Genomic DNA, 16,863 nt, shown 5'->3' with positions numbered 1-16,863 from the left:
TAGCAGTGCCGAGAGTGACTGGGCCCTTTTTCATTTCATTGAGACGAGCTCAGTCTCCTATAGCTAAGAATTTTGTTTTCTTTTCGTAAAGTTTTTAACTTTTTTCTGTCAATCCACACCTTTGCATCAGCCACACAGGCTTCCGTCTCATTAATGACTGTTTTGAATTCAGATGGTGGAGTGGCTTTTTGTAACTCAGTGTCATAGCATACAGTCCAGCACAATACAGCACAACATTCCAATACATCTGTGAAAGTGTTTTTTTGATGGTGAGGAAAAAATATAATTTGGATCAACTTTTGCAGTTTATACTTCATTTAATCATAGTATTTCAGTTGTAATATGTATGAAAATAACCCTAAAATATGAAGTAACCGAAAATCATTGTTTCTGTAGAGAGTCCATCAAGTTTTTGTTTTAATTTGATGAAGGCAAGAAAGCCATGATGAAGATAGATAAAGTTTGAATCTTTGGTCTGTATTTTGATCATCAAACAGTGATACGTTGATGATCATGTGCTGCTGTAGAAAATATTGTTCCATTTCCAGCACATGACTTTTGGTTCAGTAAACACTCATTTCTGATGAGCAGAGATATGATTTGGATTTCCCCTGTGGGATGCCATGGGTCTTTCAATATAAATAGCATCCCCGCCTTCTGGAAGTTCTGTGCTGGAAATTTTCGCTTTTCTTTTGCTCTCTTTATTTATGCCATTTTTTCTTCCTTCACAGTTGTCTCTTTTTTCTGCTTTCTCAGTCCATTCCCCTTTCTTTTTTAGAGTAAGCCTTGACACATTTTTTTTTCCAGTCTATGGCAGTCTGTGATGTACTATCGGTCTACCATTGGCAGTCTGTGGTGTACTATCTGTGCTGTTTTGCTCAGGCCATAAGGTAGTGAAGCCTATATGGCCATTTCTGACTTGCTTATGTAAACAAAGTGAGTCTATGTTATAACCCGGTGTTCGGTTGTCTGTGTCTGTGTGTCCATGGTAAACTTTAACATTGCCATTTTCTCTTGAAATACTTTGTCTCCCAATACCAAATTTGGCTTAAAACATAGTAGGAAAAAAAATCTTTGCAATCATACCAGTAATTGGGTGTACATCACCTGAATTTAACCACATTTCCGAATGATTAATGGTTTATTTCGTTGATGCTGGTTCTGGATTCTGAAAACGCTGTTACCCCTTTGCAACTGCCCAAACCTCTTGTGAGAAGGCACTGTGACCTCGTTTTTCTTGTTCGCAATTAAAAGCAAAGAAATACAAATTCTGGACAGAACACATACAGTTACACTAAATACATTATTGACATGTTCACTGGATATGAATATTCTAAAGTGGACACTGAACTAACTAGAATGAACATAAAAAAGTTTTTGAATCAACCATTTTACTAAGGTCAGCCTTGTCTGCACTGGTTTGTGCAGATCTTGACAACATGTTGCAAAGCCTGACACGATGGCAACGTCTCTTACCACCAAATGAAAAGAATTTCTTAAATAATCATCAACGTGTTTACTGCATATGAATGTTTGAAAGTGGATATTGAATTTACTAGAATGAAAAGAAAAGATAAATTGGCTTTGATGGTGTCATAGTTTCAATGTTTATCAAACATGGATTTCTGCAGATCTGTGAATATCGGACACATATTGCAGTGTGTTTCAGGCGATGGGAACGTCTCCTTCACCTCGGACTTACCTCAAACTTGAAAGAAATTCTTAAATGCCCGTGATATACCAAAATATGATTTAAACAGCGTTTTCACTGCAATTACCGTTCTTGATTTATTCCGCTGAAAGAACATGCTCAAATAATAATTTTTGAATGTCATCATTGAATGCCACTTTAGCACAGTGCACAAAACCACTCATTCTCGACCCAAACATTTGTGGTTCGAGTCTGCTTTGAAGCCCTTTTTTTTCATTTTTAAACACAAAGTTTTATATGATTCTAATAACGAATAGAGAACACATTTCAACAAACTAATTTTCATAAGTTTTTTTTTTCTTTTCAGTGTATATGACAAGTGAGTCCTGAAAGCCTTGGCTTTCTTGTTTGATGTATTTTTTGTTTAACTTTGATATATTGTTGTTGTTTTTTCTCCTTTTTTTCAATTTTTTTGTAATCTGGGGATGATAAATTAAGTAGAATGGCTGACGTCCTGGTTGACGTCCTCAGCACAGCCTAATCTTATTTGCCCTACGAAGTTGAATAGTTAGGATAATGTGTCATGAACTGTGTATATGTAAATACTGTAACACTTCCCCCCACTTCTTCCCATGTTTTTGGTTTTGTTCTTAATCATGTTTTTTAATCACATGTGAACCATGAAGGCTTTGTGTCTTCAGTCTTGTTTTTTGAAGAAATGAAGTCCGAACAACACTGTTTTCTTGCTGTTAACAGAAGGGGAGCACTTCTTCCTGGATGCAGACACCAAACTACACAGGATGTCACCGCAGGGTTGGAGAGAAGGAGCTAAAGGTCATATGCCACCTGTGACCTTCACCCTGTATCTGAGAGTCAAGTTTTACCCAGATTCCCTTTCAGATTTCAGGTATTTTTAAGACTCAGATTCCAGTTGTACTGATATGACTTGTGTAGTTTGCTTAAATTGTTGACTGAGAGATGCATTTCTTAGAGGTTTGAGAAAGGAAATGAACTTCTGGATTTTGAACATTTTATTTGGTGTCATATACTGTGCCAGGTCAGACTGATGCAACCCAAGCCTATTGGATTGCTCTGTTGGCCAGATTTCATAGCTTACTCAGAATGAAGATGCTTCTGCCAGGCCCATTGTCTGCTCAGCCAGTCAGCGCAATTCCCAGTCTTTATTGCTGAAAAGTCAAACCTTTGGCCGACAGTTGACAAGTCTGCCAGGTTTTGCTCTGTCTCACCACAACCCTTTTATGAATTTTAACTCGTTTTGTGCATATAAGACGTCAGCTGACGTCCTGCACAGTGTTGCCAAAGTGCCTATGAGACGTCCACTGACATCCTGCATTTTTTCCGATTTTTCCTTCATTGGAGTTTTGTTCAGTGAACATAAACATATGCAGAAAGGTTGATTTGATATGTCTGGATTATAAGGCATATGTAAGATGAAAAACCCCTTTCTTTTCAGTGATGGTTTTCTAACTAGATCATGTGAAACAAGTGTGGAAAGGGGGTTTGGGTTTATGCAGAAACGCTTCAGAACTTTGTCTTGCAAGACAGTGGTCTTAGTCTGCTGATTTACACAACTTTGCGGGCTGTGTAAATTATTATGGACAGGTATAACAGTAGAGATGGATCTCTCCTTGATTTGATCGAACATTAAGATTATGATGTGTAGTCAGGTCAGGTCATTAGATCTGCTACTGGTAACCTGTAATCCAGTACAACCTGTTCAGGGTCGGGTTGCCGACGACTAAACCGGCACTTCCACCGCTCCCTTCTGGGACTGGTGAGGCGGGTGGCTAGACACCCTTATGGAGATCCATAAAAGGGCGTTGGCTCAGGAGAGCCACCGACGGCCATCTAGCTCCACTGTGCTGTGTGCATGCCACACGCAGTTGGCCTCCGGGGTGTGTCTACCCATGTATGCAAAGTCTGGATCCGGCAGAATCTGCGGAAGAAACCTATCGGTTCAACGGAGAGGAAGGCGATTACAGCAACGCACTGTGGAGTGCAGAGAGCAAGATGAGACACCAAAAGGATATCTTGGTCATCCACTGCATCCGTGCTCATCCTCCAGTCGTCTCGACTTAGTCTTGCCACTGGAAATTGGTGGACCCGGACGAGAGAGTGAGGTCGACGTTGCGCAACTCCTCTTCACTTTAAACAAACTCATCGCGCAAGTCATCAGTCATCCAAAATGACCTTTCATCCTTCATCATTTCATCACCCCCAAGTCCTGTGGCGACAGGCGAGCGACGAAACGACAGGTGTGGGTACACTGGCAGTCGCAGCCGCAGACCTGCACGCAGGCGGCTCAGGCCATAGGGTCGTTCTTCATCGACAGGAGCAGCGATGGAGCTCGGCAGCCGTCTGAGCGTCTGAGCAGCCCTCTTTAGGAACGCACTGCTCACCTCCCTGGCATGAGGAAGGGGCTAGAAAAGGTGCCCTAAAAATTGCCTGCTCCATATCACCCTGGCCAGCATACCGCGGCTGGCGGGGACCCTACATCAGCGGTCGAAACAAAGAGAAAGAAAAGAAAAAAACAAGGATCGTTCCTCTCACCATTGGTGCTTGGAACATAAGGACTCTCCTGGACAGAGATAACGCGGACAGACCCCAAAGGAGAACAGCTCTAGTTGCATCCGAACTCGCCAGATACAACATCGACATCGCAGCCTTGAGTGAGACTCGGCTTGCAGGCGAAGGCGAGCTCTGTGAACGGGGATCTGGTTACACCTTCTTCTGGAGTGGACGAGGAAGCGAAGAGCGACGTGAGGCTGGCGTTGGTTTTGCAGTAAAAACAGCACTTGTCAGCAAGCTAGCTGGAATCCCAAAGGGAGTCAACGATAGGCTTATGACCATGAAACTCCCACTGGCATCTGGCCAGAAGCACCTCACCATTGTCAGTGCCTACGCCCCAACCATGACCAACCCGGATGAAGTGAAGGCGAAGTTCTACGAGGACCTTCACTCTGTCATTGCTGCCATCCCTAAAGCAGACAAGCTCATCATTCTTGGGGACTTCAATGCTAGAGTTGGCTCTGACTACATCTCCTGGGATGGAGTGATTGGAAAGCACGGTTTGGGCCACTGCAACCCAAATGGATTGCTTTTGCTTCAGACCTGTGCAGAGCATGAACTGCTGATAACCAACACAGTTTTCTGCCTCCCTACCCGTAACAGGACGTCATGGATGCACCCTCGCTCAAAGCATTGGCATCTCATCGATTATGTCATCGTCAGGAAAAGGGATAGGCAAGATGTACGTGTAACAAAGACCATGTGCGGCGCCGAGTGTTGGACAGACCATCGCCTTGTAGTCTCGAAGCTGAATATTCGAATCCAACTCAAGAGACGCCCCCAAGGCCAGAAGGCTCCAAAACGGCTCAACATCGCTAAGCTGAAAAGCATCACCATCAAACAGTCCTTTGTGGAGCTGCTGGAAGCTCTGGAATCCGCCTCTCTGGACAACAAGAATGTGGAGTCTGACTGGAGGACCCTGCGTGAGCTGATCTATAGTACAGCTTCAGAGACCCTGGGACCCATGACCAGAAAGCACAAAGACTGGTTTGATGAAAACTGTGATGAAATCAAGCAGCTTCTGGATGAGAAACGCCGTCTGCATCAAGCCCACCTGAGCAACCCAAAGTCCACATCAAAAAAGGATGCATACAATGCCATCCGCAGGACTGTTCAGCAAAAGTTACGCCAGATGCAGGATAAGTGGCTGAGTGACAAAGCTGATGAGATCCAGGGATATGCTGACAGGCACGATATGAAGAGGTTCTATGATGCCTTAAAAGAAGTCTACGGCCCCACATCCTCAGGATCATCCCCCCTCCTCAGTGCAGATGGGAATACCTTGATCACCGAGAAGGAGAACATTCTCGAACGATGGGCTGAGCACTTCAACAGTGTCTTAAATTGCCCTTCCTCCATAAATGATGAAGCCATAGACCGTCTCCCACAAGTCCCCACCAACGAAGCACTGGACGATCCGCCAACACTTCTTGAGACCCAGAAAGCAATCCGTCTGCTATCCAGTGGCAAAGCACCTGGCTCAGACTCCATACCAGCAGAGGTCTACAAGGATGGAGGCACTGTGCTGACTGAGAAGCTTCATCAGCTGTACTCACTCATGTGGAAAGAAGAGACGATCCCCCAGGATTTCCAAGATGCATCTATCATTCACTCGTACAAGCGAAAGGGGAACCGGCAAGCCTGTGATAACCATCGGGGCATTTCCTTGCTCTCCATCGCAGGCAAGATACTTGCCAGGATCCTACTTAACCGCCTCACAGCACACCTTGACCAAGGTCATTTGCCTGAGAGCCAATGTGGATTCCGGAAAGAGCGCGGAACCACTGACATGGTGTTTGCTGCAAGGCAGCTGCAAGAGAAATGTCAGGAGCAAAATGCTGATCTGTTCTCCACCTATGTCGACCTCACTAAGGCCTTCGACACCGTGAGTAGAGAGGGACTGTGGAAGATCATGGCCAAGTACGGATGCCCTCGGAAATTTATTTCCTTGGTCAGCCAATTCCATGAAGGCATGCAGGCTCGAGTCCAGGACAATGGTGAAACATCTGCTCCTTTTGCCGTCACAAATGGTGTCAAGCAAGGCTGCGTCCTGGCTCCAACGCTGTTCAGCCTCATGTTCTCTGCAATGCTTACTGATGCCTTCAGAGATGGCGATGTTGGAATCGGCCTAAAGTACCGAACAGATGGCAAGCTGTTTAACCTCAGAAGGCTTCAAGCAAAAACGAAGGTCATGACAGACATCATCAGAGACTTTTTGTTTGCTGATGATTGTGCCCTCAACGCTGGATCTGAAGCTGACATGCAACTCAGCGTCGACAAGTTTGCCACTGCCAGCAGGAACTTCGGCCTTACCATCAGCACGAGGAAAACTGAAGTTCTCCATCAGCCAGCCCCAGGGAAACCCTACGTTGAGCCCAACATCACAGTCAACGGTCAGAGACTCAGTGCGGTGGAGCGGTTCACATACCTTGGCAGCACACTGTCACGAAATGCGACCATCGAGGATGAAGTGAACGTCAGGATTGCAAGAGCAAGCGCAACTTTTGGTAGACTCAGTGCAAATGTCTGGAACAGAAGAGGCATTAGTCTTGAGACCAAGCTAAAGGTCTACAGAGCAGTTCTCCCCACACTACTGTACGCCTGCGAAACTTGGACAGTGTACCAACGACATGCCAAGAAGCTGAACCACTTCCACACAACATGCCTCAGGAAGCTACTGAACATCAAGTGGCAAGACAAGACCCCAGACACAGAGGTGCTCGCAAAAGCCACCCTTCCCAGCATCTTCACCATCCTGATGCAGTCCCAGCTTCGTTGGGCTGGACACGTGGCACGCATGCCAGACCATCGGCTGCCCAAAAGGCTCTTCTATGGCGAGCTGCAACAAGGGAAGAGATCACACGGAGGTCAGAAGAAGCGCTTCAGAGATACTCTGAAAGTCTCTTTGAAAGCGTTTGACATCAACCCTGACTCCTGGGAGGAATCTGCAGTGGACCGTGACAAATGGCGCGCTGCTGTGCACAAAGGCGCCAGGTTGTGCGAGGCCAACAGGACTGCTGCAGCTGTTGAGAAGAGGCAGGCCAGAAAGTCACGGGCAAACAAGCTCCCTGACAATGATATGCCTGTCTTTGTCTGCCCCAACTGTCAGCGAACATTTCGTGCGCAGATTGGACTATTCAGCCATCTGCGCACTCACAGATAGATTCATGAGCATCCTTCCCCCCACCACACCACCACCCTCCCCCCATCCCCCATCTGGATGACAACGATGGTCATCATCAATCTCGATGGACACACCACCACCAAGATTATGATGACAACAGTGCTGAAACTGACATCAACATTCAATGACTGGTCAATCTCATCTGTCGAAGCAGACATCAGGACATCTGTTTTTGACCAGATGACAGTGACAGACAGAGATATGGGCAGGTATGGGGTGTAGTTTGGGAGGGGGATATGGGAGGAGAGGGAAAGGAGTGGTGTAAGACCAGTCAGAGGACATTGAAGTGGGCGTGGCTATGGGCATCAGAGAACTGTTGTCACTGATTATTGTTACAGTCTTGATCACAGCCAAACAGTCCTTATTTCATGAAACCCAAGGTCGAAGTTTGCAGAATGCAAAAGACTGGAAAAACATGTTTTTATGTTTTCATGGTTTTGTCCCTGATCAGAAGAGAGATTTGTTCACAGAGGAAGCAAATTGACACATACAACAGATGATTTTTGTCAGCCCATATGCAGCATGGACTGAGTGAGTGTCATCAAAGGGCTTATCCTTCAGTAGGGGAAAGTTCTTTGGTGTTAAAAAACTTGACTGCATTGTGTCTGAGGATATGATTGACCCTCTCTGTTGTCAGAACATCTGTTTGTCATTGTTGGGACAGTTACAAGATACAAGATACAACTTTAATTGCCCATAAGATGGAAAAGTGTCTTTCAACTGCATGTATAACATAAAAGCATTGACACACATTAAAAAGTTAAATATGCATAAGAATACCAAATTGAAACAGCACCATACTTTTTCTTATTCCCCCTCCATCACTCAACAAACTAGCCATATTCTTGCCTCCTTACTATCCATACCCTCCCCCTCTTCCCTTGAGCTGCTAATAGAGCATGCTTAACTTAATCAGTATGATAAAAGCAGAAAATTTATGTAAGAACATCGCAGAAAAGAAAAAAAAAAACATTGAAAAAAAAAGTTGATAAATACATTCATTAATCGTTTCAAAAGAAGCAGTGAGCAACACTTAAATATATTATTTAAAAACAACAACAACAACAACAACAACAACAACAACAAAAAACACTCACAAGCAACCAACAAAAGTAATAAATACTTCATAAACATGAACCTAAACATCACAAGTTTTTATTAATGCCAAAATGCCAGTGATGCATAAACAGATTTCACTCCTTCACCCCTCATCCACTGTTAACACCCCCACACCCTGCGTCCCGCTAACACCATCTCAATTTGTTCACAAACTGGCTTCCTTGTTGAGCAGTCTGATGGCACTCAGAAGAAATGATTTAATGAGTCTTTTGGTCTTTGCCCTGATGCTCAGTAGTTTTCCTGATGTGTCCATACAGACTTGTGGACCCTCTGTTCGCAGTGCAAGGGATGTGATGGGTCAGTAAGGATGGCATGTAAATGTAACGGCAGGGTGCTGTTTGAGGATGCAGTCTGCCTGGGTCTGAGTTCGTTCATCCAGTCCAACACCAAACATGTGGGAACATGTCGGTTTACAGTGGTTCCACTTTATTGGTACAGTGCATGTGATGCAGCAAGTCACATGACAACAAAAAAAAACACACCTCTGCAACCAATAAACAGAAAACAACTATTTTCCATGTGTACCATGAGGTGTGGGAGATATACGAACAGGACTTAATTTCAAGTAAAGCAAGTAATGTAAATTTTAAGTGCCAAAAGAAACTACAGGGTTAAAAAGTCCTGATGCCAAACATTACTGAAAACAAAGGCATCATTTAAGACAATAAAAGAAAGACTTTGCGACTGGTCGCCACTGATTATCTTGCTCTTCATAAAGAAAACCAACCAACAACCATATTCCTGAAAACAACCCCCCAAGAGGTGTTTCCCATCCCCAACAAGCGGAAGGACACCAAAACCGTGTCAGCAGAATCTCTCCCTTCATGTTTGGGAAAAGCTATCTTTGAAAAACAACAACAGTATTCCTCAAATGGCTTTGTTATCAACAGACCATCTGATTAAATGTACAATAATCCTAACAAAAGGTCACACTACTAGTAATTCATTCAGCACCATGCACTGAGCCAGTTCACTAAGAACTGAAAGAAAGAAATGTTGTTATGATAACATGTTGAACAGTGGCGTCTGTTCAGCCTTGTACAAATCTAAAATATAAAACTTCCAAAAATAACTAAACATGTACATATGTAAAAAGATACTTAAAAAAAAAACTATGAGAAACACCCACCTGAGCAGTGTGCTCAAAGGCTTTACACAGTGACAATGTATATTACAAGCTGAGCAACTTGCACAACTGTCATCTGGCTCACCGAACACAGCATCAGTGAACTGTCTTCAAAAAAGATCAAGGGAAGTAACTATTCCAAATACATCATGTGTTTTGTGAAAACTTGAATTGTGCATTCTAACAATATGAAGCTATGCACATTTATAAAATATAGTAATAATTTATTAGTAACTATTTTTATTTATTTATGTTATTCTTCATTACTAGTTTCTTATTTTTCTTTTATATTTCTCTCTTCAGTAGTCTCTCAGTTTCACTCTACTACACAAACATGAAATATCTTTTGTTCAAATACAAATGTGGCGCATTGTCTCTCATTAACTCCTTCACTGCTAGTACATTTTGCTATAGCCTATGCTGAGAAAATTTTCAGAAAAACAAGAAAAACATGCCAATGGTCTTAATTTGTTTATATTTCAAAAAGTACTGAAGGTAAGTGCATAAAAGTATACATCAAATGAAAGGAAATTGAACAAAAATTTTGTTTTAAACACTCTGAAGTTCATATAATGAGTCAATCTGACACAAAAATGCCATAAAGTGCACACACACACAAATTGGGACTGTCATTCCATCATGTATTTGCTACAACATCAACCAGGTTATCAACCAGTCTTTCTTGTGACTGTTGTGATCAACCACACACACTGTCAAGGCTGAGCAACAGTGTCCAGGTCCATAAAACTCCAACACAGTCCACACAAAGAATGAAAAGGGTGTACTCACCCAGCATCTATCGCCAGTAAAAACGCTGTGTGTGGTACTTGCAGAAACAGCCTTCAAGACACAGTGCTGGTTTGCTGGGGCAGTCTGGGCAGTAGAACCTCACATCCTTTCTTTGTCCTTTATTCCAGCAGACTCTGCACCTCCTTTGTGGCCGGGCCTTCTGTGGGGTATGTAGGATAACATCAATGAAGTGGCGTCCACATAAGACAAACAGTGTGGTCATCTTTAGCAGTGTCTGGGTCTTGTTTACCAAAAATCATGGCACTAATTACATCCTTCTGGAAGTCCAGGAGTGTACTGCTGTTGCCTGCTTTTTTTTGTAGAGAATGTGTGCATTCAGCACAGCAATTTGTAGAAAATAAACACACAGCTATTTTTACCACTTTAGGGTTTTCCTTGTAGGGCTACAGCTGTTGGTTATGATGGTCCATGGCACCTATGTTTTTTGTTGTTATCCAGAAGTGCTTGAGGCTTGTTTACTGCCCTTTGGTCTTGCTGCTTTTGGTCTTCAGCTTTTGGTTTGTGGCAAGAGTATTGGACCATAATGTGAACATTTTCTGTGTAGAACAGTCAACAAAGATCAGTGTTTTACCATCACAAAATAAGGTTTAACTCACTCCGGACAATGGAATGCTATAGTGTTCCTGATGTAAGGTAGCCTTCCGGACGATGGAACGCTATAGCGGTTTCGACAATTAAAATTTTGTCCACATTTTCCTCATGGGGTAGCATAAGAATCGCAGCTACACCAGGCATTGCGAACATGTCAAGGGTCGAATGGAAAGTTTCTTTATGAGGTTCCGTAACTATACTCTCACTGGCCAGCCTTTGACCTTGGTTCCCCACATGACAAGCTAATCTGCATACGTGTCGAAAATGGTGTTGCAGGCGATACAAGTGGAAATTTTTGGAGCAAACTAGATCACCACAACAGCAGCTTTTTACTGCTGCTGAAGTGATTGAAACGCTTCAAACTGAAGGTTTCCACATCAACGAGGGTGATGAAGACGTTGAATAAAGTATCTGCAGTGAACAAAGCTACCAGCAAGAAGGTACTGACAGTGACTCAGCTTCTGAGGGCTGTGAAGAGAGGGAGGGGGTTGGGCGTACACATGATGTGAGGAGAGGGGTTGGTGGGTCAAGTACAGGGAGTTTCATTCAGTTACTTTATGTTTTTAATTTTTGTGATTTTTTTCCAAACCTTAAAAAATGGGTGGTCTGCAGGGGAAAGCAAGGGAGAAAACTATTTGTCCTGAGTGAGTTAATAATGTTAATGTTGTATTTTCTGTGTGCATCATGATGAAACAACATTAGCACACCGTCTCTCTCTCTCTCTCTCTACACACACACACACACGTGTACACACACACACACACAAGTATCTTGTGATATATATATATATATATATATATATATATATATATATATATATATATATATATATAATATAGATCGATAGATACACACACACACACACACACACACACACAACATGTACATTGTGTTTTATATAAATGTATATATATATATTGCAAACCCCTGACACAAACCACTGCCCTACCCAAGATGTCTTTTGTCACGTGGATGTGGTACACCTACACAACATATCTGGTCTCACATCTACCATACCAAGTGTTGAACAGCAAAGAATTTCTTGCTAAACTACTCTACATGAATGACGCAGTAGCCACACTGCCAGAAAACGATAGTTTCGCGGTATGTGATGTTACTCCTGTATTCCCAAATGTTAACAACAATATGGGAATACCTGCTACTCGCCAGATGTTAGAGAAGTACTCCAGTCCATTGAATTTACCAACTCAGTGCATTATGGAGGCTCTGCAAATTTCACTGGATCACAACGCCTGTCAGTACACATCGCATGATGGGACAACCACATTTGCTACACCAAACCATGGAACGGCAATGGGACCACCACATTCATGTGATTAAGTGGACATATTCTTGGGGCAACTTGATGCTAAGCTGGTTGACACTTGTCCGGTACCACTCCTCTCAACAATCATCTCATCAGAGCAGCAGGATGACTTCAGGCATTTGGACTGGAGCAGGTATAGGGATGATGGAATCACTATCCTGTTAGATCCTGCTCATGTAGGAGTCTTTGAAAATTACTTACAGTCTCTCAACCCACCAAATATTCAGTGGATGGTATCATGTGGAAAAATGGCATCTTACCTTGACATTGGCTTGTCTGTGCTTGAGGGAAAGATAGTGACTGATGTGTACAGCAAGAGTTCCCATGCTTACCTTCTCCCCACTAGTTGTCACCCTCCTCCAGTGTTCAAGGGCCTCATTACAGGAGTGGGGACAAGACTACACATGATATGCAGTGAAGACGACCTGCTTGAGCGTAGAATTGATGAGTATGCCCACTACTTTGTCTTGGCAGGTTGGAATTTTGACAAGGCAAAATCTGATCTGGTGAAAGGTGCCAGAAGATACAGGAGAGAACTGCTGACTGCCTCCAGAAAAAAGAAAGAAACTGGCTTGGGTCACTACATTTGATCCACCCATTTACTCTATGCTGACCCCCAAAACAAAGAATTTTCAAAAAAACCCCTGGTAACTGCAGCAGACAGACGCGGCAGAAACTAGGGCACTGTCCCCAGGCGGTTTGTGGTTCATGGCCCAGTCAACATCCAAGGCTTCTTCAAATGTAAGGCACCTCACTGTAACACCTGCAGTCATGGCCACTTAACAGACCTTGTCATTTGTCCATGGGATGGAAGGCGCTGGCAGATCAACAACACCTCTCCTGCACCACGCCAAACGTGGTCTATCTATTGACCTGCAGACTACACCCGGAGGCACAATATGCGGGATGGAGATGGGCAAACCACAAAAGCAACTGCAAACTGAGGAAAGGCACCAAGTGTTTGGTTGCTGCCCATGTTCCTTCTACACCTCACCGTACTGATGACAGCCTCAGCTTTTTACAGGTGACAGCATTGGAACAGGTCAACAAAGTGGAGGAGCTGAAAAGAAGAGAACTGTTCTGGATATGTAAGCTTGGGACGGGTTTTGTTGGACTGAACATGAGATGCGACATCCATGAGTTTTCATCGTCTTACATCACTCCTCTCCCTCTCCTTCTCTTCTTTCAACACTGGCTGTACATATTCTGTCAGTTATTGCCAGTTGTTCAAAAATGCTGTCTGATTGGATGGACGGACTGAATTACCATACAATGGACTGTTAGTTTCATAACTGTCATTGTCAATCACCTTTGTTTTCAAACCAATCATCAGACAAGAGAGATCCTTCTCCATCGTGAAAGTCCATAATCACAAGCAGAGCTTTCAGAATTGTGTAAATCTGCTTACTGTGACTATTTACTTTACTGGACACAGTTTTCAATGCATTTGTTTGCACATGATGCAACCCCCTTTTCCATGTGCGTATCAAGTGGTCAGTTAGCAAATTGTTATTGAGTTGAAAGAGGTCTTCTACCTGATGTAAGTTCATTTAAATAGTATTTTTATAATCCAGACACAGACTAACTGTTCAGAGTCTGTTTGTTTATGTGAATTGAAACAAACATCAATGAAGGAAAAATCAGAACATACGCAGGATGTCAGTGGACATCTTATAGGCACTATGGCAATACTTTTTGTAGGATGTCAGCTGACATAGGCATTCTACTGGTTAATCAGCACAGTTGATTGTACCAGTTCTAAAGTGCAGACACCCAGCTGAACTAATGCATGCTCCATATCAGTGCTGAAGTATAAAAAGGTTGAAAGGAAATGACAGTCTTACAATACAACATCAAATGTACCCCTGGTAATGTTATCTTGATTAGGTTTTCTTCTTCTTCTTCTTCTTCTTCTTCTCTCTCTCTCTCTCTCTGTGTGTATGTATATATATATATATATATATATATATATATGTGTGTGTGTGTGTGTGTGTTTGTGTGTGTGTGTGTGTGTGTGTGTGTGTGTGTGTGTTAACTCCAGTATGCTGATTTTTTGTAGCAAGCCTATTTTTGTCACCAACCCTCTTAGACCAGAAGCAGATGTCGGCAAACTTCTTTCCTGCGCTGCATTTTGAAGAGCGAAGGTTACTCCACTTTGGGCAATCAGTTTCACTCACACTGCCTAACACACAATAAAAGAAACACTAAGAGGAACAAACAAAGGTGGTTTTATTTTCTGATATATTTTTCAGCTGGATGTATACAGTATTGCGCTTGCTAGGGCGAAGTTAAAAGTGATAAAAATACAATCCGTCAGCCATAGCTACACAGCATTACATAGTGGCCGGACCTACCTAATGATCATATTGAAAATTTTGAAAATGACAGTGTGCCACATAAACATTGCAGCTATGACAAAATCACTGTGTGTGTGTTTGTGTGTGTGTGATCCCAGCCTCAGGATGTTTTGCCTTTTGCTACTGTGCTTCCAATTGAGGATTTAGGATTTTTTAGACTGCTTTGTTTGTGTCTGATATCAATTTCTTTTTTGGCCATATGCCGGACATAGCCCACAAAGCCCTGTGCTGTTGCCGATAATTACATAGTTGTTGCGGATTGGCAGTTTATGTGATGTCATGTACCATTAGAATGGCATTAACTTTTGATACTCTTTATTTTAGATATTGTTCATGCTGTGTATATCAGTGTTTACAATTATAATTTGTGCAGATTTCAGTGTGGCAAAACTGAATATACAACATTATAACATCAACAGAAACTGAAACAAGATAAATAATTCTGCCATCGCATATAGTCTCCACTGATGTTTTAAATTTTATTTCAAGTGTCACCTCCAAGGTAGTTTGCACTTACATGTAGAGCATCATCAGAACCATAACTTGATTCCTCTAATTATCAGATTGTGATTACATGCTTTTTTCTAAACAGTACTTCTGTTCTGGGTTTTTATCAGACACATGAGCAGCCAGCATCTGTTGTACCTTCAGTTGCGCCGTGATGTGCTGGAGGAGCGCTGTGTGGCAGATGACCATCAGCTCCTATCTCTCAGTGGTCTGGCCTTGCATGCTGAGTTTGGAGACTACAGTCACCGCACGATGGGCCACAACTACTTTGTGCCTGAACAGTATTTGCCAGCTCATACTGCAAGGCGACTTGGAATGGGCTATGTACATGACAGAGCTTTAGAAGCTCACAGAGATGCCTTGGGCTTGGCTCCCTCCCAGTGCGAAATCCAGTTCATAAAGGTAACTTAAGGTTGTTCTGAAAAATGCTGGTTTGTTTTCAGTTACTGGATTGTGTCTTTTGAGAAATCTTTGGAAATCATAAGACCATTAAGGGAATTAGAGGAATTGTTATGAGTGTACAGGATGTAACAACAAAACTATTCTCTCCACCAGTTGTTCCAGAAAATTATTTGTGAATATGTACAAACAATTAGTGAATATGTAATTTTTATATGCATACATCAGCAGTCAGGGTTCAAGGCCGTATTTGTCCTTGAAAAAGTACTTCACACTGATTTTTGTCACTCCACAGAAGTGTGAATTGGTACCTGATTTTGGTCAGGGAAGGTTAAAGCGACAAAAGGAGATGATTGGTCTCTGCCTTCCTTTGCTGATCCTCAGCCTGTTCAGTGTATATTAGATGTCAGCTGATGTCCTGTACAAAGTGTTGCCATATTGCCCATAAGACGTCCACTGACGGCCTGCATCTGTTTTGATTTTTACAGCTAAACCATCACCAATTTTACTCACAAATTCAAAATAAAAGGGAAAAGGTGTTGAGTTAATACCTTTGATTTTTTTTTTTTCAACATTGAGAGTATACTTCTCCTCTTTCCTTGTGCTGATTATTAGTAGATTTGTAGGTGGTCCAGTCAAGTTACAAATTAGAAATAGAAAAAAGTGTTAATTCCTTTGATTGACTGCTTTATTTCAATATAGAGAGTACATAAATACATATATTTTTTATTTTTTTATTTTTCAACCCTGAGTTGAGTGAATTTAGTGATATAAAAGGAAAGAAACTGTACATGTAGGTATTCATTTTAATTCATTATATCTAATTTCTCATGGAGAACTTAGGGATGTGGTAGGAATATAAATACTAGCACACAACATGACAGAAACATGATTCCCACAGCATAATTTTAAAAAGTGCAAAACATAAAACTCCCTCCCCTGCACTCTGTAGTAAAATCCTACAGTAAATTTTACATCATCATTTTCATAGAATGTTCAAGAACAAATACACATTTGATAGGCATCACATATATTATCTTCTCATTAGGTTAAACTCTGTGTTGTTTGCAAGTAAATTTGGTCAACGTTTGTCACAAATTAGAATGAAAGGGAAATAAGTGTTAATGCCTTTGGATGTTTTTGTTTCAATACAGGAAGTATATTTTCGTTCCACTTTGTAGGTTTTTTTGTTTTTTTTATAGT

The 16,863-nt window shown here is 42.2% G+C and overlaps 1 protein-coding gene across 21 annotated transcripts in view; it reads left to right on the top strand.

Annotated features, from left to right (window-relative positions):
- LOC143282461 (tyrosine-protein phosphatase non-receptor type 13-like) overlaps positions 1-16,863 on the top strand; it is a 590,260-nt gene that overhangs the window by 263,670 nt on the left and 309,727 nt on the right. For all 21 annotated transcript variants that reach the window (XM_076588135.1, XM_076588121.1, XM_076588127.1 and 18 more), the window contains 2 exons: positions 2,408-2,558; positions 15,372-15,663. In XM_076588135.1, coding sequence (XP_076444250.1) covers positions 2,408-2,558; positions 15,372-15,663 — 443 coding nt within the window. The remainder of the gene's footprint in view (positions 1-2,407; positions 2,559-15,371; positions 15,664-16,863) is intronic.

Source organism: Babylonia areolata, chromosome 1, assembly GCF_041734735.1.
Source record: "Babylonia areolata isolate BAREFJ2019XMU chromosome 1, ASM4173473v1, whole genome shotgun sequence".
Lineage (NCBI taxonomy): Eukaryota > Metazoa > Mollusca > Gastropoda > Neogastropoda > Buccinidae > Babylonia > Babylonia areolata.
Note: the sequence above shows the minus strand (reverse complement) of the source record. Positions and strands in the feature narration are given on the sequence as shown.